The sequence below is a fragment of the Periplaneta americana genome, chromosome 3 (genome assembly GCF_040183065.1).
Source record: "Periplaneta americana isolate PAMFEO1 chromosome 3, P.americana_PAMFEO1_priV1, whole genome shotgun sequence".
In the NCBI taxonomy this organism is placed as follows: Eukaryota; Metazoa; Arthropoda; class Insecta; order Blattodea; family Blattidae; genus Periplaneta; species Periplaneta americana.
This window is the reverse complement of record NC_091119.1, coordinates 154932073-154955654: the sequence shown is the minus strand read 5'-3', so window position 1 is coordinate 154955654 and position 23582 is coordinate 154932073. Positions and strand designations below refer to the sequence as shown.

Sequence of the window (23582 nt, the reverse complement as noted above, 5' to 3'; positions counted from 1 at the left end):
GTTATCAAAAAGATCGATCTGCGTGTTATTTTAAGATTGCAGGCAGAGGCAGCGATCACGTTACTGCCTAGACGTTCTTAGTCCACTAACCATGGCGGCTGTGAATTTATTGGGGATATTGTTCTTGGCTACTCTTACATCTTCAGAAGTGATCCCTTACATCACTGAATGTGGTTATGGCCTGATCCGTCAACCACAACCACGTAAACCGCTAACTACAAATGCAACAAACCCTTTCGTAAGTACAACACAATCCCATTAACAACGTATCGTTTAATTAAGATTTTTCTGTACAGATTTTTATTCACATGTTTATTTTGAAAAAGTATTCAGTTTCTTACATTTTATTATAAAAAGTATAACTAAAAGAAAAATTGATTTTGAGCTTTTAAGAAAATAAATTTTCTCCAATATCCATCGTATAACAAAGATAGTTGTTTCTGTGAAATAAGTTATGTATTTTTATCTGTGTACAGTGATTATTTCTAAATTGTTGGATGGATTTTATACAGATTCAGCATTTACAACTCAATTCAATGAAACGTAATAAGTTTTTAATTCTCACTAGCTACACAAAGTATTTTTGTTGGTTATTTTACTACTCTTTATCAACTGCTATGGTTTTCTATCGTCTGAGTGAGATGAAGGTGATAATGGTAGCGAAATGAATTCAGGGTCCAACGCCGAAAGTCACCCAGTATTTGTTCTTAATGGGTTGAAGAAACCCCAGAAAAGCATGTGACACTCTATGTAGTACATTCTGTATAGCAATAAATTCATATAGTAATGTATTCCCAAAACACGTTTCTCATCATTATGAAGGAGTAAAGATACTACTAGTTTGCAATTTTTTAATATATTATAAAATAGAATGATTGGTATCATTAAGAGTCAATTCAAATCATAATTGTCGAAACTAGTTTCACTTATATTCATTTCATTCCCTTCTCCAAGGAAATACTTCAATCTATTCTGATCCTATGTTGCATTCAGATATAAGAGATGCAAAAGTGCCATACTAAAGGTTTATTTACTAGCAGCATTTCATATCAATCAGATGACCTTTTCGTATACTTTCATAACAATAAACTGCAATAATGAAACAGTGTAGATCGTAATGAAGGAAAACATTTTTTTACACGAATTAATTATTGTCGGAGAGAACAATTTTATTATTTTTAATTTTCGTTATCATTTCGAACTAATTATTTTCTAAGCCCCAACCAGATAACTATCGAGAGGCAGAAAGATAAAGGTCCCTCTTTCTTAAATGATTAAAGGTCACTGATTATAAATCTGATATGCGTGGGCGGAATTCCACAGAATAAATTGGCCACAAAAGTGTTTGAGTAATAGTAGTCTACTTCTGAATTCGGAAAGAAAGTAATAGGCCTATGCTTAGAACTTCATTTTAGGCTACTAATGTATCTTAACACTTAAATCACCTTTAAATACAGATTGTCGTAAACATATATTTATTTTTACCTAATAACTGGTACATACTTGACTTGCGTCATTCGCCGAAGCGTTCCCATCTGTGGGCTACGCGCCGAAGCTATAGTTCTTTCAGTCACCAGTACACGTTATTCGTGGTGTACTATCGGAGGCGAACTACATAGTACCACAGTCTAGTATATACAGTCGCGAAGCTCAATACGTAGTAAATATGCAAACATTAGATAGTTGCTCACCACTAGGATCGCTAATATCGCCTCATTACAGGCAATGCAAAATAGTACCGCCACAGTCTATTGTTTCTAGCACCCTCAAAACTCAAGCTTCGTGACTATATATAGGCTAGTAGACTGTGATAGTACTGTACCCTATGACTATGATTAATGAAGAAATGGTAGAATTTCGGTAAAATAAACTGGAATACTTCGCGAAAACCTACCATCGAAAACCGCCGGAATTCTAACCCGGGTTACCAGAGTGAAAAACCGATGTTTTAGCCGTTCGGCTAACATTTCGCCGCTTGTCGTAAATATAAAAGTAAGAATAGCATTTTATGTGATTATATATATAAAATTAATTACTCATCTCTGCTTGGGTCATTTAATTTATTAACGTAGTTAGTGTCTTACTTTTGGAATTATAAAGAATGTCATTTCTATGTTACCTAGAAAACGAAAGCTTATCTTCTTATTTGAGTGCATAGTAAATTATTTCATTTTTGCTTTATAATTTCAATAAATAAAATAAATGGAATAATATCATTCATAAACATCATAAAAGAACTGCAAGACGTATGAGAAAATATGTACTATCTTCGTGATTGGTTATTTGGAATTAATTTCGTAAAACAAATACGATGACAGGAATATGATTACATGTTGATGAAAATAACAACACTAAAAAAAATCTGCGCTGTCTACGCTGTAGAATACGTCATCCAGTTTCGAGAATGAAACTACAGCTGTTTTGTTGGTTGTAATGTTTAATTTTGTGTCGGTTTACCGATGAAGAGTATGTGTCTGTAATAAGAGAAGTAATAAATGAAGGGTATGCATAATATAGGGATGCCATTTGAAATTTGTAAGGGAAGATTGAGGGTGTGAGACGGTGAAACCTAAATGCAACTAACACCGGTTTAAACTTCTCCCTCAATATCTAAATTCACGTTTTTTTTTTTATTTACATTAAATTTAACTGAAATAAATAGCTATTCAAACTGGTAAGCGACATTCCGAAATTAGTCCCATCTCACTATGGTTCATTCAAAGTCATACGTTTATATTATCTCTTTAATATTGTAGAACCACGATTACAAATCAAACGAGTTTTTGCACAGGTTTATAGATGCTATCGATATCGAGATATTACCACAGTCTAGTATATACAGTAACGAAGCTTGAGTTGATGAGGGTACTAGAAACAACAGACTGTGCAGGTACTATTTCGCATTGTCCGTGACGAGGTGATAGTAGCGATCCTAGTGGTTAGCAACTATCTATGGATGCATATTTACTACGTATTCAGCTTCGTGACTGTAGGCTATAGGCCTATACTAGACTGTGATATTACTGTAAGAGGCCGAAAGCACGGCTAATTTTATAGACAAGCAACTTCGACGCTCTCATGTCCATAGCAAGGGAAGGTGTTTGTTTGTTATGTTATGTTTGTGGAAAGTTCACACCAAAATCTCAAAGGGAAAAAAATCTAAAATATTACTAATTCAGCTTACTTTCACTACTTCAGTTGCTAAATTAGTGATCAAGATAAAAATGGACTCCAAAACATTATAGCATTAAACATTGGGAAACTAGACAGGAATTCAATCCTGGTCAATGCAATGTGAAGCATAACCCACTTGTGAACCCCAGATATGTTCTCCTGCCCCCTCTGCACATAAAACTGGGATTAATGAAATAATTTGTCAAAGATAGTGGTTTTACTTACGTGTAAGAATTATTCCCCAAGTTAACATATGCAAGTTAAAAGAGAGTATTTTCGTTGGCCCCCAAATAAGGAAGCTTTCAAAAGTAAGTTAAAAGATGTGAAATTGGCGGCCTGTATGCTTTTAAGGCAGTGAAATGGTGGAACGGTTTCTTGGCAATAGGAAGGATGAACAATATGAATCTTTAATGGACATTAGTTATAAAGAAATAGGCTGTACGATGTCACTGAAAATGCATTTCTTGCATTCTCACTTAGACTTTTCCGCTGAAAATTTGGGTACCGTTAGTGATGAACAGGGAAAGCTTTATCATCTGGAAATAGCCACAATGGAAAAACGTTATCAAAGTCGTTGGGATTCTGTAATGTTGGGAGATTATTCCTGGTTGTGAAGAGGGACAGTAATTGAAGAGTCCACTGCAAGAATGATGGATATCACTTGGTTGTCGAAAATGAACCAAGACTGCCAATGCATAGCTTAAGACATATAGAACGTACATAGAGAGTTATATGGCATTAACACCGATAGTCATTATCCAGTAATGATCGGAAAATCACAGTTAAGCTTTGAGCGCTAAGCATTTCAAACTTTCAATTGCTTCTCCTGCAAAATGTATTCCAAATGACATCCATCATTCTTGCAGTGGACTCTTCAATTGTGATAACAAAAGAAAGTCATCAAGTAGCAAGCATTTGTAGGACCTATGCAGGTGTGAGTTATATTATTTCTATTGCCAATATTTTAAACGGTTTATATAAATTCATTTTATTGCCATTTTTACTAACAAGTACATTTTATTGTCTTTAAGAATACCAAAATTTCAATTAGCATTTAAATTGACAAAAATTTATTGCATAATTTAGTTTTTATTTAATTTTTCATGGATATCTTATGAATTAAGTCTGATAAAATAAATCCAAAAGCATTTTCGAAGTCAGCGCATAGATTTCCGTAAGAATTAGCTATTTCCACTTCGGAGGTATGACAAATTTTATTTTGTTCCCTGCTGTTATCTCTAGATGAACCTATATTTTGTATTCACAAACTCATACCACACTCACAACCATGCAATAATTATTGAAGCAGAAATGATTCACAAAATAAACGATCTTATAAAAAGCAGCAGTCATCGTGACCTTGAATTTCGAAAGAATTCCATCAAATCCCAACATTCTGCATTCTTCACTAAGGTAACAACAATCATAAGGAACAATCATCACTCACTTCATCACAAAACTCTTCATTTAAGAAATATGAACTAATTCATCTAAATCTTTCTATTACAGTTTGAAGAAGAAATGAAATTACTTTATTTGACTCTCGATTCATCTGAGCCGCTCAAGTGCGTGACTGTGAAGGCTACGAGGAATAGCAATAAAGTGAATGCCACAATTTCGGTCTTCAATAAAGAAGAGTAAGAATTGTAATATTTGTACAAGACAAACCATCATTAAGACACCTTTACAAATGTCGAATATTTTAAAGATTGCAAAAGATCTTATTTTTTATTTCATCAACCTTCGTCTGATCATTAAGGAATTTGTGATGGACAAAATGGGGGTGAAGTGTTTTTCACGGAGTTCTCCCAATTCCCCCCACCTAGCTTTGCAAGGTCCCGAGCCAGATCAGAACAAACAAAAAATGACTGAAGATTTTGCATTCGTGTTCAATAATGATAATATAATTATTATGAAACTAGTTTATGATGTTATACTTTTTGCATGAGTCAGTGTTTAGGAGACGAGTGAGTTTGATATTATGGTTTATGAAGAGAATTGCTATGACATTAGTGATATATTAAATATTATTACATGGAAAATTGTGTGGTACAAGTTATGCCGTCATGATAAAGTCATTAGTTTTAGTTAGCATAGTATTATTTTACGGCAATAATGAGGCATATTGTGCATGATTTTGACTAACGATAAAAACTGTCAACCGAAATGTTTCTTCTTCTTTGGCAGTATAGTAGGTTAATAATTGATTTAATTTACTGTCATAGTTAAAGAAAATGACACATAAACAGTAATATCATCCATAATATGATAAAAAGAAGTGAATTGTTTGGAAACACGTAAAGGTGTGAAAAATTGTGTCATCTTTGCGGAACTTTTAATAATAATGCTTTTCTATTATTACTTACAATTTATCACTACTCGAAGATCTTGAAGCATGGATTGTTTCTATCCTAACCTTAGTGCTTCACATCCTTGATGATATCTTATGACCTGAACTTTTAATTATGGATTCTATGAGTCCGTTCTTATCCAAAAGCATTTTAAGAGCTTAACTCATTCATTCGCAGATATTGTGCACTATGATATGTTTTATTTCTTATTATCAAAGATCATTTGTATAACTACTCATATATTCTTTTCAGGGGGAAAGAAACAAGTGATATTGTGACTGGAACAATTGATTTAACACAGGGTACTTTCCAACCGGCTGGCACACAATATATCAACTTTAGTAAGTTAACAATATTCCATTGAAACGTTATCTTTTTTCCTCACAAGCAAACATTATTTATTTATTTATTTATTTATTTATTTTATTTAACTTAATTTATTTTATTTATTTATTTATTTATTTATTTATTTATTTATTTATTTATTTATTTATTTATTTATTTATTTATTTATTTATTTATTTATTTATTTATTTCCATTAACAAATTACATCATTTGTAAAAGGAGTTGTTATTTTGCGCTACTTTAAATAGCTTTAAATTGTGTTATGGCCCTAATTATCTCCATACACTATATTTTTAATTCTATCCCCTTTCGAGCTTAAACCTTACGCTAAACGATCATATGATCAGACTCCCACGATGTTGTCTGTGATTAGATCTGCAGCCCTGAAAATACTTTGGGATGATGACACTGCGTACTCACCCATTCCACTGTAATTGTACAAGGCTGCATTTCTCACTCTATTACTAGTACGGTAATGAAACACGATAATTCTTTTACATAAGAAAGGTAAAAGAGACAATTTAGATAACTATTGGCTTATCAGCCTCATGTCCAACTTGTATAAAGTGTTTTCGAAAATAATATTGAGCAGAATCACTAAAACGCTGGAAGAAAATCAACCTCAGGAGCAAGCTGGATTTCGTTCTGGATTTTCAACGGGGGACCACATCCAACCATTGACGCAAATCATGGAAAAAAACCAAGGAACACAATTTAAAATTGTTTGTAGCCTTTGTGGATTATGCAAAAGCTTTCGATTCTATAAAACGTATTAATGCTTTAAAGGCACTCAAGAATCAGGGTGTTCCAGCCAAATATATTAGATTACTTGGTGTGCTATACCAATGAAACACAACAAAAGTGAAACTGGATACAGAAGGAACACCATTCAACATACAGCAAGGGGTGAGACAAGGAGATCCCTTGTCACCGAAGATCTTTAATTTGTATTGGAGGAGGTCTTTCGCAAGTTACCTTGGGGTCGCAAGTACGGCACGGTATCTATTGAAGGAAGAAAGTTGACCAATCTACGCTTCGCTGATGACGTGGTTCTGTTTGCCAGATCCAGGAAATGATTGGAAGAGATGCTGAACGATTTGTGCGATTTGTGCGAAGGCCTAACAATAAACATCAGCAAAACCAAAGTATTGACTAACGACGTAGAAGGGCAGATGATCGTCAACAATGCGAACATCGGAACATCGAATTTGTCACGCAATACATTTACCTTGGCCAGACCATATTTCAGAACAGCATGGATAAAGAAATCGATAGATGAATAGCATCAGCATGGAAAAAGTTTTGGAGTCTGTCCTTCATCCTAATGGACAAGAGCCAGAAATTGCAGAACAAGAGGCAGATCTTCAACAGCTGCATTGCACCTGTACTTCTGTATGGGGCGCAATCCTGGTCACTCACCAAGAAACAGACATTAAAATTAGGAAGATGTCAAAGAAGAATGGAAAGGAAAATACTCAGAATAAGCCTGAAGGACAGAGTCAGAAACGAAGAAGTACGGCGACGAAGCGGCATAGAGGATGTGGTCACACTAGCTAATAGGATGAAATGGCGCTGGGGAGGACACGTGGTACGAATGGTACCTACCAGATGGGCACACACGGCGACCCTGTGGGATCCAAGAATTGGCTGCAGAAACCGTGGACGACCGAGAACCAGATGGGGGACGAGTTCAAGTTGCAGCTAGGAGGTCTGTGGACCAGAATAGGACGCCAAGGAACACGGCGGAAGGACGCAGTCAACCAACTTTGAGCGGCAGCAACAACCAACGCTAGTGTAATTGTGGACAATAAAACTAGGAATGTAAATAGACCATCAGGTCGGCTCTTCTGATGGTCAAGACTCGAGCCACCCCTGCCCAAGCAGGAGGCCTTGCCCCACTGGGGATCTACGACTTATATTATTATTACTATTATTACTATTATTACTATTATTATTATTATTATTATTATTATTATTAGCCTATTATTATTATTAATGAAAGTATTTCAGACATCAGTTCTCAGTATTCTCAGCCAGACTAGTAATAGCATTAGTATGGAAGAATATACAAAATGAGGTTTAACTGTCAACATGGACAAATTCAATTACATGACAATAGAGGATCAATTCAAGACTTGATATTAGAAGATATGGGAATATTAAACATTGCGAAAATTAGAAATATCTTGGAGTAATAATTGCCAAAGATTGGAAACAAGATCATGAAATCAAAAGAAGAATAACAACGGGAAAATCAGCTATATCAACCTTAAATAGCATTATCAGGGACAGAAGTATTCGTATTACCAAAGAAAATAAATCACAAATTTTTAGAACAATAGTAAGAAGCATAGCAACATATGGAACAGAAAATTGGCAGCTGAAACATCAAACAATTTCTAAATTATTAACTATAGAAATTTGGAGAAGATCGGCTTTAATATCAAAAAGAGACAATATTAGAAACAACATAATAAAATATAAAATGGGAGTAAACAATTCAATACTCGATTATAGTGAATTATTTTTTACGGCCCTCGTATTTGCGGTCGAGTAGCCAATTTTTTTACTTCTTTTGACATTATTAACAAAAAAAAATAACTTTTTATCAGAATGTTTGCTTGTCAGCTATTCAATTATTAAGGATAAGTCCCAGAACAATTGAAGAGTGTGATCCCAAAACGCGTTCAGTCTATTTTTATGAAAGGGCTGGACTAGTTTTTATCCACCGTCTACGATCTGAGCGAGTTTTAAAGTGACATGCATAATAACACTTTTAGACAAAGATTGGCGTTGTTTTGGAAAAAAACAAGCATGAAATATGATAGATGTCTAAATAAAATCAATATATGTATAAATCATAAAAATGGCCAAATGGACTGAGTGAGTTTTGGGATCACTCTTCTTCTATACACAAGCATACGATTCCACAAAATCAGTTTTGAATTATATAAATTTAATTGCAGGTCCACTGTACATTTACATGTTGGATACAGACAACACAGCCTTCATTGCAACCACTTGTGATCTTGGAAAACGTAAGTAAGCCTTTCTACATGGTACGAGCATTTAGTCCTCTGTCTTTATATTTTTAAAATAATTTTGTATATTTCATTCAAACAATAAACATAGTGGGATTCTAATATTGCATCCACATGTAACTTTCTCGAACAAATTTCTCATAGAACAAAATAAAATAAAGTATCTGTGCGTTTCAATCAACTAGAAGTGGAGCTAGAGTGAAGTGTGATACTAGAGTATTTATCTCATGCCTCCATATTAATTTGAAATAATTACACTTCAATAGGACCCGGCACCCAGCTGCTGAAGCCATTACCTCTGTTATCTTGCAGTTTATTTAGCTCCTCTATGCATTCATTAACTTTTTATATCATAAATAAAGTAATTTTATATAGGCCTAATTTTGACGTGGCTATTTGAAAGTAAGCATATGCAAATGTTTCTTCATCTTCTTCTTCTTCTTAGGTACAACAGCCAAAACCTCCCCAGTGGTCCTCCTCCATTGGTTCCTATTTTTCCATTGGTTTACTTAAAGATTAATATTTGAGGAGAAAAATTCGCTTCGGCGCCGGGGATCGAACCAGGGTCCTTGGTTCTACGTACCAAGCGCTCTGACCACTGAGTTACGCCGAATTCAATCCACAGCACCGGATCGAACTCTCCTCCTTCAATATTTCCCTTTGTAGCCTGACTCCAAGTTAGGTATATATGTTGACGTATATGTCCAATGTCAACTGCCATTATACTAGGAGCGCACTCAGCTGAGTGACTTGTTTGGCCGGGAATCCGCAGTTAAGTGCACAGTAATCTGTACAGACATATGCACTGCTGGCTATGAGAATATTATAGATTTATTAATTTGTCCTACAGAATGATATCTGTAATATTGACAATTAATATTTGAGGAGAAAAATTCGCTCCGGCGCTTCGGCGTAACTCAGTGATCAGAGCGCTTGGTACGTAGAACCAAGGACCCGGGTTCGATCACCGGCGCCGGAGAGAATTTTTCTCCTCAATAATTAATTATCAATATTATTGATATCATTCTGTAGGACAAATTAATAAATCTATAATATTACTTGAAGAGGTTTTAGTCCATTTTTCACATCATACAGCCATCGTGTAGTTGCGTACGAGTATTCGCACTTGATCGTTAAAAGTAACATTTCTATAGGAGTTACAATCACACGTTCTAAACAGATGCCCCAGCCTTCTCAACAGACTGGCTTTAACAACTTTGGTTATATTGGGTTCCTTATACAAATTATAAATACTGTATGTCTGTATTATATCGCATAGGCCAGATACCTTTTCATTTACAGTTCCTTATATTTTCCTCAGAACTTTTTTTTTCGATCGCTATAATTCTTTCTGCGTTTCTTTTGGTCAAGGTCTACCTCTCTGATCCATTTGTGAGAACTGGTCTGATTACTGTTTTATACAATTTGCAGTTTATGTTTCTGCTAAATAAATGAGACCGAAGTGTTCTTTCAAACCATAGTAACTTTTATTGTTAAATTTTGGGGCTGTTTCAGAGGGGTAATGTACTGAAAATCGTAGAAAAATACACATTATTTATCAGTAAGAAATAAATTAAAGAAAAAACTAATGCATAAACATTAAGTCAGGTTATGTATAGACCTACATGAGTTGTATAAATTCAGTCGCCCAGTTTCAACAGTTTTCGAGTAAGAGTTCCTTATGTAAGACATATTAATTTAACATTTCAAGATAGACTATTCCTAGGTTGACTTTATAGTAAGGTATTTGCTGAAAATGTGGAGCAAAGTACGAGGAACAAAGTCAGCGCTAGTTTAACCATTTCTTTTTTCAATAAAACAGTCTTTGTACCTTTCATCTTCCACTGTAACTTGCATTATACTGTTACCCAAATAGGTGTTATTACTGGGAAAGACTCTACAAGAATCATGTAGATATTCAGAGAATTATAATATTCATCTTGATAACCCTCTGTGGCTGCAAATAAATAGGCCTATATGAAAATTTGATATGTTTACAGATAATAATAATTGGCCTTTTATAAATCTGAATACAATTTTATGAAGTGCAGTGAAGTGCATGCGAAATTTTGCTGAAGTAGCATTTTATAGTTGTCGAGTTATAAAAATTTTAATTTTAATAAATTTCTGCTAGTGAAAAGTATACCTCCTCCCCCTAACATGAAATTCAGAAAACGATACCTACTCTCCTTGACTATGTACCCAAGAGAAATTTACTATCTAAGGATAGGGTAGGAGTGAGACGCAGTAGTGTAGCGCACAATTTATTCAGTCCCCTCTCCCCCGCGAGTATAAAATGTGGGGCCTTAAGAAGTGGAAAATAATTAAATTAGGGCGATAATATATCAAACCAGAAAATTAAAAAATTATTCCAAATAACACAAGACGCTATTTTATACTGAGTACATTATTATTATTATTATTATTATTATTATTATTATTATTATTATTATTATTACCGGCACCATTTTTCTCTTTAGTGAGCAGTCACACTACTCGTAGCTTATTTTAAAAATTGGCACGCATTCACAGGAGTGGTACGCACAAAATCTCAAACTGCAGTGTAAACCTTCGGGTCTTTTCTCCGTTAAAAAGTAATAAAATAAAATAAAATAAAATAAAGGAATTAATAGTCTTACTTACTTCATTGCCGAGTGTTGAACCACCTCTTTCTGGTTACATTCTAAGTCCTCCGCTATGGCGTTTACGTTCAATTTACGCACTCGTACAGTAAAATTAGTCTATCGAAGAATTCACAATCATCACATCGCTCAAAACACGTTGAAAATAAGAAAGTGACACAGTAAAAACAGGAATCCACAGTTAATCTACACTTTTTCTTCATTAACGTCAAATATCTTACTACCGGCACCTATTTTAATAATAATGTATTTCTTCATATCCCACACAGATTAATATCGCGGCACTCATTAATATTGAGAATCAACCATCAGCGCCGCCAACTGCTCTAATACGCTCGCGCTACGGTAACTTGCTATTGTTTACGTCTTTTCCAATGGCTATACTGATTATTAAAATAAGAAGATCAATATGCATGTGATGTAATTTAAAATTACATTTATAAGTAAATTAAAATTCCATATAGGCATTTCTAAGATAGTACCTATTCTACAATATCGGTATTAATTTCCTCAATTTTAAACTGGCACAGGAGGGAATGCGTTTAGGCTCAATCATAGGCCTAATGAACGTTTTGTATGATCGTATTTCTTGCTGTATTTACAACTATTGTTATTAGGCCTTGAAAGTTAGAATTCCCACACAGAAACTTGTTGCTAGGGAAACCATTCTTCAAAACATAAAAACTATAATGAAATAGACTCATTACAGTGCACTTATTGTTACTTAATTACAATTAAAGTGCAGTTTTGAGTTTTGTTCGTTTTCAAAACTTCTCGAATTTGTAAAAAGCACTTCCCAATCTTGTATCTTAATATAGGCCCACTATTTGTACAAATTTGAACTTTAAAGCAATTATATTTAAGAAGTTCTTGCACCAAAGGTGTAAATTTACTTTAATGCACACGTTTTCCAAACTAATCGTAATGCAGAATTGCTAAGTGCAGAATCCATAACCATTCAGAAGTAAAATATTATAATGTTGCAACACGTAATTGTTTATAAGATGTACCAGTACATAGTTTCATGTGTTGAGGTTTTCCCTCAACCAAATGAAGCAGAATTGCTGAGTAATTTTCGGCATTGGACCTCGGACTTATTTCGCCATCATTAATTCACATACCATCCATACAATAGCCCGGGTTAAGTTCACGGTGCGACGTTCTGTACTTATACAAGAGCACGGCTGTTCGATTACCCAATCATTCACAAGAATAGGAGTGGTAAGCACAATAAGCCTCAGGCTGCAGTGCAAGCCTTCGGGTCCCTCCTCCATATAAGAGAGAAAAAAAAAAGGCATTACTCAGGCGTCAAACGAGAGGGCCCCCTCATTCGAGGGAGGTTGCATAATGTAAAAATTTTTATTCCAAACATTTGACTTTGCCGTGAATGATGACTGTTTATATGAGTTTTGTTGTTCAAAAGATGCATTAAAATATACAGTTTTTATAAACGTAATGCTTGCCAAGAATGGGTTTTAGTGCTCATCTGTTTAAAATCAAACAATGTTAATATTATAAATTTCGAAAAACTGGCTAGTTTTGTTTTAAGCATAGGGTGTTTCCTCTCATGAACAATAATTGGACAAATATTCGAAACAAGAGCGCGACACATTTAATCAAATGAGAGCTGAACACTGCAGTCGACTTCAACTATTACGCGAGACAACATGTCTCAAAATACTCTTAATTTAAGCCTAGTTGCCGAAGTGTAGAATAAAGTTGTTTTTAGTAACTGAATCGAATAATTTGTCTATTTTCTATGTGAAATTTTGTCGATTCCTTAGTCTTCCGTATTTTCTTCAAAAAAATTTGGCAACTCTAGATACTAAAAAAATATAAAAAAAAAGGTATCCCCGTAACATGCCATGAAGGCACTTGGGGGGGCATGGAGGTAGAGCCCCATGCTTTCCATGATCTCGACACTAGAATGAGGTGGTGTGGTCGGCACCACACTGACCGCCTTTTACCCCCGGAAAGACCCAGTACTCAATTTTACAGGAGGCTGAGTGAACCTCAGGGCCGTTCTGAAAGTTTGGCAACGAGAAAAAAATCCTGTCACCACCTGGGATCGAACCCCAGACCTTCCAGTCCGTAGCCAGCTGCTCTACCAACTGAGCTACCCGGCCGCCCCAACTCTAGATACTACCAATACTTATAGGTAATACTACCACCACTATTGCTAACATTAGTGCTGATATTAATTATACCGGTAATTATTTCTTAATAGCTACTTACCCACATTCTACTACCACATACTACATAGAGTAATTCAAAACATTATGTCAATATGTGGGAGGTCAACGATATGATTATTTTCAAAAATAAATGTAAATTTTGTTTTTGCAATCTGTGATGTAAAATAAGTTACAATGAGATCAACTTGAATTGGATAATTACATAATTAAGAATGTGATTGGGGGCTTTAGTTTGATTAGGCGAATTCATAACCTGTATATTGTTTTGCTACAATTGCATTACAACTAAATAATAAATTTTCTAAACGATAATGAAAAGATTTGTAGCTTGAAAACAGTGCCTAATAGGAACAATGTGTTTTTTAAAATTTCTTGTTGCAAATTACCCGTCCTCTCACATTAGCTTTTGAATCTCTCAGTATACTGTATCACCATCACTACTACACTACTGCTCTACATCCTGAAGAAATGTCAATCTATGTAGGATCTAAATTAGTAAAGGAACCGGAATGTATAGGTTTATCTAAAAGTCAGAGTACTTTTTAATCGCTGAACTTGTATTTATAAAAATCATCATAATCCTCCTCACATGTTGTAGTCCTTTGAAGAACTATTACGGTCTACCAAAGTTTTCTTTCCACCGTTTTTGAGGATGTCCCAACTACCTTTTTCCTGTTGGATTATAATTCAGGATTGCTTTTGGTATTCTGTTGACATTCTATTTACACATTGAAGCCAGAACAGATATCATTTGTAGCTTGTTCAAGACATCATTTCTTTTCCTGTCCCTTTTCATATAACCCGCATGAAGTTCATAAAAATAAATACACCATTTCATTCAAAAAATGAAATTTAATATCACGATACTAACTTGTTTTCAATTACTTAGGCACTGTTTATTCAAATATAGCTAGTCTTGTGTTGGTTATCACATTTCCTTTTTAGTACATATTATATTCCTAGATACCTCTGACTGAGATTCTGGCTGATATGTACATCTATTATCAGGCAGTACATCTCACTTGACTATATGTGTCAGAGGAAGAACAATTATTTTTATAAATCTGCAGTCTGATTAGTGTAATATGTAACTAGACAGCAATATGTGCAATGGAGGGGGAAAGGAACTGGCCACCTTGCTCCATTATCTCCTGGCCTAGTTGCCTCATGAGTGATGCCTTGTAGGTGTCACTTGTGGGGTCCAGACTTGCTTTCGGACAGTTGACTAAACAACAACAACAATATTCTAGAAATAATGGTTTTGTCTTTATAGGCGTGAATTGGAACTGATCTTGTTCAGTGTTATAAAAGCAACTGAGAATTTGCCAAAGGTCTTAAAGATTTATATTCCTAATTGGTTTCAAATAGGGCCTAAAGACAGGCTATTAATAATTGCAGAACAAACTGCAATCATATTTGCATTTTATATTAATCACGTTTTACACAAAGTCCATATGTCTGGGAATTTAGCAATCCATTTACTTCGTACTACTACTGCATTGCGAACTTATTTTTAACAAAGTATCTACAAGTTCAAGTTCAGACTGGGATTTAAAAGAAATATATGTTTTAATATCGTAATTTCAACTACTCATATATTTCTTTTAAATCCCAGTCTGAAGATAGAATGGGAAATTATAATTCTATGGTTTCATTTTGTTGCAGGAAAGTTTTATGTGCTAGCCACGAAAGCAGACGCCAATGTCTCTGCTTTAACGCAAAATCTTGATCTCACACCAGTCAATCATGACGATTGCAGTGGCGCATCCACGTTGGTTCTCCAGTCTCTTGGAACTATGATTGTTTTCTTAAGCACACTGAAGTATCTGATCTAGACAGCATATACTATTGTAATATTTGTAATATTAATAAATAATTAACTATATTATTTTTAATACTAGCACTTTCTTATACAATACATATGTGAAATTATTTTTTAGTAACACAATATACTACAGTAAGTATTTGAAAGTCCTATTTTTAAAAATCTGTCAATAATTTAGTGTTATCAAATTATGTTAGATTTGTTTGTTTTCAAATAAAACATGAACCCTAGACCTAAATTTACAGAGCCCAAAATCTTTTTATTTTACAGAAAGAATTCTTCTATGTGCCAAAAATCTATAATATGGAATTTTCTGCTTTCCCCCCCCCCCCTTCAGAACAGTGACGACACCATAATTTTTCATTTGGTATGGAGTGGGAGGCATTTAGATGGGAGAATTTAATCAAAGCAGACGAGCCTCATTCCTTGTACCCCGCACCACTGAACATTGAAATCAGGGACTTATATCTAGTCAAGGAAATTTTCTCTAATATTAAATATTAATACTGATTGGCAAACTATTAATTTTCCATTTGCATACCCTCTAGACGCAAAACAAAAATAAACATGATGAAGAATGAAATTTAATGAAGATTTAGCAAATGAAAACATGCACATTGTTGGCTTATGCACAGCAACAAGAGAAGCTGTAAAATATGTACAAAGGAAAAGTTGTGCGCTAAATATACTAGTTACAACAAAGTAACAGAGTAAATTGAGTCGGAAGTTTTATGAGGATTCCAATTGCACATTCAATATTTGTGTTGAGTGAGTGGAGGAGATGGGTGAATACTAGACCAATGAACTCCCTTGTTCCTGCTTTATTGCCTTCAGATATGTTTGTACCCAAAACCCTCTGATGTCATGCACGGTAACCAATTACCTACAAAGGATGACTAACTTCTCATCATTTACTGTACCAGTATCAATAGAGTTGGCACTTATCAAATTAATATTTTATCAGTATCTGTATCAACAAAGATAAGTTTCATTATCAACCTGAAATTATCTCTTAACCTTGTCCAAATTCCTAAAAATGTATCACACTATTACAAATGCCCAACACAAACAACAGCAGTGATGGTGTTAGCTAATGTCAGTGTCTTGGGTTCATTTGTCATAACGAAGAATTATATTTCTGAGATTGGAATACTGTCAGGTGAAATTCATTACAATTGATAAAAAAAAAAAATCTTTAGAAATTCATTACTCTTAATTGAGGACCTGAGTGTAATAGCAGCATTAAAGTAAAAAAAAAATTGCTTTTAAGAAAAATTAAAGAAAGAAACTTTAAAACTCTTAGGAACAAAATCTTTACATTTGGTAATAATTAATCTTATGTTAAGGGGTTTTATAATATATACAGTAAATTAGAGCTTTTGTAATGTATAATACCATATATATGCGAACACTCCATGCCATCGAATAATCCGTGCATCCTAATTTTAGGAGAGAAAATTAAAAAAAGAAAATTAGTTGTAATTTGTGTTTTATTTACAAGGAATTAATCCTACATAATGATGTACTCCAAAACTAAATAAAATATCAATTTGTTTTAAGAAATGCGTCATAATCTTCACGTGCTGTTGTAGAAGCATCTGAGAATCTACCGACAATAAAAAAAAAACATGAGAATTACAAATTTGTATCAATTTAATGTTAATATGTGCAATAAAATATTAAAGTCAATAATTACATGCTCCCTTCTCTCTATTCATCATCACTAGCGGAAGAATCATTGTCGTCGCCTCTTCCATTAGAGGATCTAGTATCTGAGATGAAGCAGTACCAACCTTATTTCAAATAATGCATACACTCCAGTTTTTCTTCACTAAATTACGGAAAAAAGTAAGCGCAGAGTATTCGAGTATATACAGTATTTAAAAAACAGCTATCTATGCAATAACAGCGTTAACAGGGATAACACTCTTATTGCACCCAGCTCTTCAATTACAGGTGGTGCTAGCTGATGATAAAGATTAATGGACATGAATTCTGAAACAAGCAAGAAATAGTACATACATGGTGTTTAGCTATTTGGCAAGAAAGCCAACCATTATCTTGTAATCCTAATAGCACTGCATTAAAACTCATGTTATTGAAAAGAGTGTCGCATTTCAGTAAGTGATTTCCATCACTACATCTTTTTCTGTATAGAATACAGTTCAGTAATCTGACAATTTCTATTCAGTGAATGTGTTCTGCAAGGCAGTCGTGTTCAGTTATGAACCTAAATTTTGCTGTATGTTTTTTGGGATTCTTTCGGAATATTAGATGGATTGTTCAGGATATCTTCCCACAGTTTCCCTACAATAAGAGCTCATGTGCATTGTAGAAAGTTCCTAGTACTGTTAGTGTTTTTAACACAGATTTGGTATTTGTCAATGAAATTATAGAGACTGATCTTTGTGTTATTAAGCATCCTTTCTTGGTTAACTGGTGAACAGTATCATTACAATTGTTATATGAGTAGATTATTATTATTACGAGGGTGAAACGATAAGTCTTTGCCCCTATTTTTTTTTTCTGTCACAATAATACATATACAGAAAAATCAAATACAGGGAGTGTTCTAAGTACCTTTGACTATTTTTCCAATAGTCACCACCGCAGTTCAGGCATTTGTTCCATTGCACCACTAGTTTTTGGTGATAAAGATACGGATGCTTTGCAGATTAAAAATTAATATTTCAAAGATGGTTGAACATCAGTTGAAAGCAACAAACACTTTGGCAGTCTCACAACCAGAAAAAATCCCGAAACAATCGAGGATGTAAGAATTGCACTTGGTTTAGTGCAATCAATTTTGACTGATGGCTCTGGCATGCACTGTATTGTAGCTAAATTTGTTAACACTCCTCGCTCATGACAAGCAGAAAAACTACCTGCAGACTGCACACAACATGCTACTAAAAAGTTGTCAATGGTGATTCGGATTTCATGTAAGAAATCATAACTGCAGATGAGACCTTGGTCCATGGTTATGAATTATGACCCTAACAATGGAAAACACCACAGTCACTAGGTCAAAAGCATAACAAACAAGAAGGATTATGAAGAACATGTTAACATTTTTTTCTGAGTGCCAGAGCATAGTTCAAGAGTAGGGACAAACTGTCAGTAAGTGCTTCTGTCTGACTGTTACCTGTAGCTACGAGGTGCTGTTTAATGTTAAAGACCACAATTCTGGCAGAATGGTGACTGACATATTTACATATTTATCACAATAATGTTCTGGCCTTTACATCATACCTCATCCAAAATTATTTAGTTTGCACAGTTTCGGCAGTCTCCTTATTGCACAGGCGTGATTACGTGACAATTTTGAATCTTTCCTAGACTCAAGATGTCACTTAAAGGGACGAGATTTCAAATACACAAAATGCCTTATGAAGATCTCAAAAAATTACTATGGAAAATCCTTCTAGCAGTGGCAATACCACTGGCAGAAGTGTATGAACTGAGAAGGGGCTTATTTCGAAGGGCAGTGGATTTTAAGGTAAGCTAGTTGCTAGTTTCTTTGGGTGCTATTCATAGACATTTTGCAGCACGTGCTACGAGCGTACTAAGCTAGCCCTGGCTATCTACTGGTTACTTGTACAGAATTCAAATCATATCATATCCTTAACACTGGTTTATGAATACGAAAAACGCTGATCATCCACCGGAAGCCCATGCTAAAAATGTCTATGAATACGGCCCTTAATGACTACCAGGATTACCGGTACCACAAAACCAAGGCACTTATCAAGAAAATGTTTTCTTTCTATGAAACTCTTGTTAAAAACCAAACAACATGTTATCATACCATAATGGAGCAATGAAATCTCGATCCAATAAGATCAATATTATATCATTTCACTATGTGAATGCCACAGATGATACTTATTAAATGAAAACACTTTTAATATAAATAATTTAATATCGTTTCTGCAATATCACAATAGAGCAATCTGATGTTTCTTACAATATACAAAAAATCACCAAAAGGCACTTTTACAGCTGGAGTTTCATCTATACAATTATTAGGATATAAACATTCCTCACAGGTAGATACACAACCTTCATGGCAGTACGTGAGCTCACTTCTAATCCGCTGTTCCTACAGCCTTAATACTAGGTACAACATAACAAAATTAACGTCGTTATTAATTGACTTTGTCAACACTCCTGAACTCATTTCTCTACCAAATATGTCGCTTGTTGTTCAGTCTCCAGTTTATATGGCAGGCATTGTTTTTTTCTCATTTTCTGTTAGCTCAGGATGCCACACATCGACTATGAGTACAAGTCTTGTGGTTGTGCCATTGTGCCAAACCTCATGCTCGAAGCTGTCATCAAATATGAATAGTCCGCCCTCTTTCCAGCTCCTAAAAACAAAGTTAAGAAATGCAGTTAGTACAACCCTAGGTAAGCCACAATTCAATTTTCATTTATTTTTTAAGGCAACCTTCTATTCATCCCCAAATAAGTATATTGCAGCCTACTGGCTTACTATTTCATGACATATCCTGCAGAGACGTTTGGCATCACAATTGAGACATTAATACACAAAGACATCCATTTGTCCACAATATAAGAAACTTGGAGCATGAGAAAGAGAGGAATGGTAATTTTGCATGTAGCCTTCTCAGACAGGAATCAGGCTGATACGAGATTTTTTAATCTCTGTACTGTGCCAGAGACACACAAACATCCAACGTTTTGGAGCTGCATACTGACTCCATTACCAAGGAGCACAGAGAAAAGGGAACTATTACTACCTATAGCTATTCTCCATAACTGATATTTAACTCGAAACGTAACATGTTTTCGCACCTGCAGCATGTACAAAAATAAAAATCTCACATGTTGGTACAGTGAGTTCCAGCAAACATTTCTGGTGTTTCTATCAGTTGACCAACAGCAGGTCCCTCCCAGCTACCACGCTGCTATCATCCATGAACTCACAGATTAGATTAAAACTTTTGTACTATGTTGTATTAGTAACATTTGGATCCTCACCCTCCCCACAGTAGCTGCTGTCAGTGCTGTCCATTTTATGTGATACATAATTCACATCACATCATTCACAGAACCTGTTTCATTAAACCCCTGATCACATATATAACACACTGTCCATCCTCATGTTAAAAACAGTAACATGTGGATGAGAACAACCACCATTTTGTAGGTGAATTTATGACATTCAACAACACTCTATTCAGTATTGATATTAACCCCTTGTGTTATATTAGAATACTGTAAAACTCTTCTGTATATATTTCAACTAGACTGTGACTACAATTAAGACTTTGTATAGTGATATTAAGATTCTTTTGACATGTTTCATATTCCAGCTGTGAAACAATGTACGAATACCATGGAATGTAAATAAATACAATACAATGTATTCTCACCACTCTACTGCATATTAATATTTTACTGATGCACACGCATTCATTGTAATCACAACATTACTATCACGTGAAACAATCAGACTGTCAGACTGAATGCTTGCTGCTCTATACAAAAACCTGTACAGACTTGTAATGTAACAGTTAAAGATTCACTACAAAACTGACAGCCATGAGGAGCACAGTTTGTTACAGTGCTCCGCTTGTGGAACCTGGAACCTTCAACACACTTGAACATATTCGATGTTACATTACAAGTGAATGCTCAAGTCTGTCGCAAGCTTAATAAACACAGTTCTTCACAATAACAACCTAAGTCTACCATATTTCACTAATTCACTCTGTACAATAATAACCTGCACAGAATTATAAATTCTAACAAGTGCTCCTTCAGTGAAGAAACAAAATCCGAAGTGAGACAAGTGGCCAACAGGCTTGGAGCTCACATATTCAGTTTTTCATAGCCCCAACTCCCTTGCAAAGATGTGTTTTTGCGTACCTTTTAAAGTTCTCCTCCCATTCCCCTCTTTCAATTCATAAATAGCAAGGCATACTTTTTTAAAGCAATATGACTTACCTTGTTTCTTCAGCCACACGAATGAATGTTCCTTCAGGAACCACTAGACCAAGGTGAGACCGTAATCGACAATTGGTGGGACCACAGTGTGGCCATACATGAGTCCCTGCTTGCATCACACTGAACTTCACCTGTCCTCTACGACAGTCACGTGCAGCAGGGAACTCACTTATTAGCTGACATGTATATGGAGTTTTACCACAGTTGGCAGCAATCCTGCGGCCTGAAATAACCACGCTTGTTAGTGTGTCACAACAGTGAAAGAATTTTTTTTTCCTGATGCAATACAGTTGCTTCTAGTGCAGACATTAAGTTGATCCATTGCATTCTAAGCTTTCTACCTTAAACAAACATAAATTCTTATTCACTTATAAACCTTTGAAAAATTGCTCGCATTAACTACTTGATGGGAGTGCTTTTTACAAAGAACAGCATCGTGAGATATGGAATTTAGAAAGTAAATAAATTCCAAACGCATGTTTACATTAACTCCATATTATGAAACAACGAAACTGCAAAAGAAACCAAAAATACAAATATAGATGGTGGTTTTATAACATGTAGAATCCACTGCAGGAAGACATCCAGGATCTAAAGTACCATTAATACAAAAAAAAACTTCATAAAATGTTATACTCAAAATCATACTGATTACAAGTCACAATCGTTCTTGTATTCAAGCAATCCTAACTAAGCTACAACCTGTAGCTCTATTTCTATTAAATGTTTCTGAAAATATTTTTAACATGTTGTTGAATGCCCCAAAAATATCCCAAAATAGCTGTCACTAAAACACCAAAAAGACAGGCAAATTAGGGTACCTACCATAGAGGAAAACTTTAGATCAGTAATAATTCTTATAAAATACGCAAGATTACACTGCTAACATTCCAGCTGTACACATCATTGTCGCCAGTGTAATTTTGTGGATTATCAAAGAATATGCTTGTGACGTTTCCCAATATGTATGCATTTTGCTTGACAAATATGTTGGATTAACTTGCAAATGAGACTTTTTCCAGTGCAGATTTATATTCTGAAGTACCAACTCACCCCTAGCATACAGCTCAAATTGCTGCCAGTTCCCTACATCCCTGAGATTTTCTGCTTCGTCCTTAAACATCTGATCAGCCAACACAGATAAACCTTCTGCTCTAATCTTTTTCCAGTTGTCTTGAAGTCTCCTGTCGAATTTAAAAATATGTAACAATCAGTAATAAAAATCCATAATTAGTTAATAACAAACATAGTTCCAATCCATAACTATATTGTTCAGAACTTTAAGACTCCATAATAAGTTTTCAATAAGAGCTTAAGGAACAGTGATTTTCAATATTGCAATCAGAATATAACATGTGCACTCCTCCGTAACAGAATGAAACTTCCTTCTAACTCTCATGTCCAAATCTATTTCTGAAAATAAAAATTTGCTAGTATGGGTTATGTTCAGCAATATTACATTTACAAAGAGGTAATAATGTATGTTTTCAACACCATGTAAAGTTCAGAATACACTCACTTGAAGTCCACAACTGTGAAGTAACGGCTAGCGTGTCTGGCCGCAAAACCAGGTGGCCCGGGTTCGATTCCTGGTCAGGGCAAGTTACCTGGTTAAAGTTTTTTCCGGGGTTTTCCCAACCCAATATGAGCAAATGTTGGGTAACTTTCGGTGCTGGACTCCGGACTAATTTCACCGGCATTATCACCTTCATCTCATTCAGATGCTAAATAACCTAAGATGTTGATAAAGCACCGTAAAATAACCTACTAAAATAAAATAAACACTCACTTGAAATTATGTGCATATGTCGTCTCTGCAGGAGTCCACCAGGGCTGTGCAAGAAGTCTGTCAACATTATAGAGGGACCGTTGATACTTTGACAAGAATAGTCCTTCTCTTACTCCCAAATCATAAATCTGTAGAACATAAAATCATTTGATTTGAAATTTACCTTCAGTTTCACCTATTATTATTATTATTATTATTATTATTATTATTATTATTATTATTATTATTATATTATCATTACTATTA

General features: G+C 34.7%; 2 protein-coding genes across 6 annotated transcripts in view; one reads left to right on the top strand and one right to left on the bottom strand.

The window, feature by feature from the left end:
- Window positions 1-29: 29 nt before the first annotated feature.
- On the top strand, window positions 30-15644 carry LOC138696711 (uncharacterized). Its single transcript, XM_069822027.1, has 5 exons — window positions 30-238; window positions 4684-4811; window positions 5778-5866; window positions 8838-8909; window positions 15415-15644. The coding sequence occupies exons 1-5, from the start codon at window positions 92-94 to the stop codon at window positions 15582-15584; spliced, it is 606 nt and encodes a 201-aa protein (XP_069678128.1). The 5' UTR covers window positions 30-91; the 3' UTR covers window positions 15585-15644.
- A 3832-nt stretch (window positions 15645-19476) lies between these two features.
- Asph (Aspartyl beta-hydroxylase) overlaps window positions 19477-23582 on the bottom strand; it is a 61359-nt gene continuing 57253 nt past the window's right edge. For all 5 annotated transcript variants that reach the window (XM_069822019.1, XM_069822022.1, XM_069822021.1 and 2 more), the window contains 4 exons: window positions 23337-23464; window positions 22601-22731; window positions 21548-21770; window positions 19477-19944 (listed from right to left, as the gene is read on the bottom strand). In XM_069822019.1, coding sequence (XP_069678120.1) covers window positions 19794-19944; window positions 21548-21770; window positions 22601-22731; window positions 23337-23464 — 633 coding nt within the window. In that variant the 3' untranslated portion in view covers window positions 19477-19793. The remainder of the gene's footprint in view (window positions 19945-21547; window positions 21771-22600; window positions 22732-23336; window positions 23465-23582) is intronic.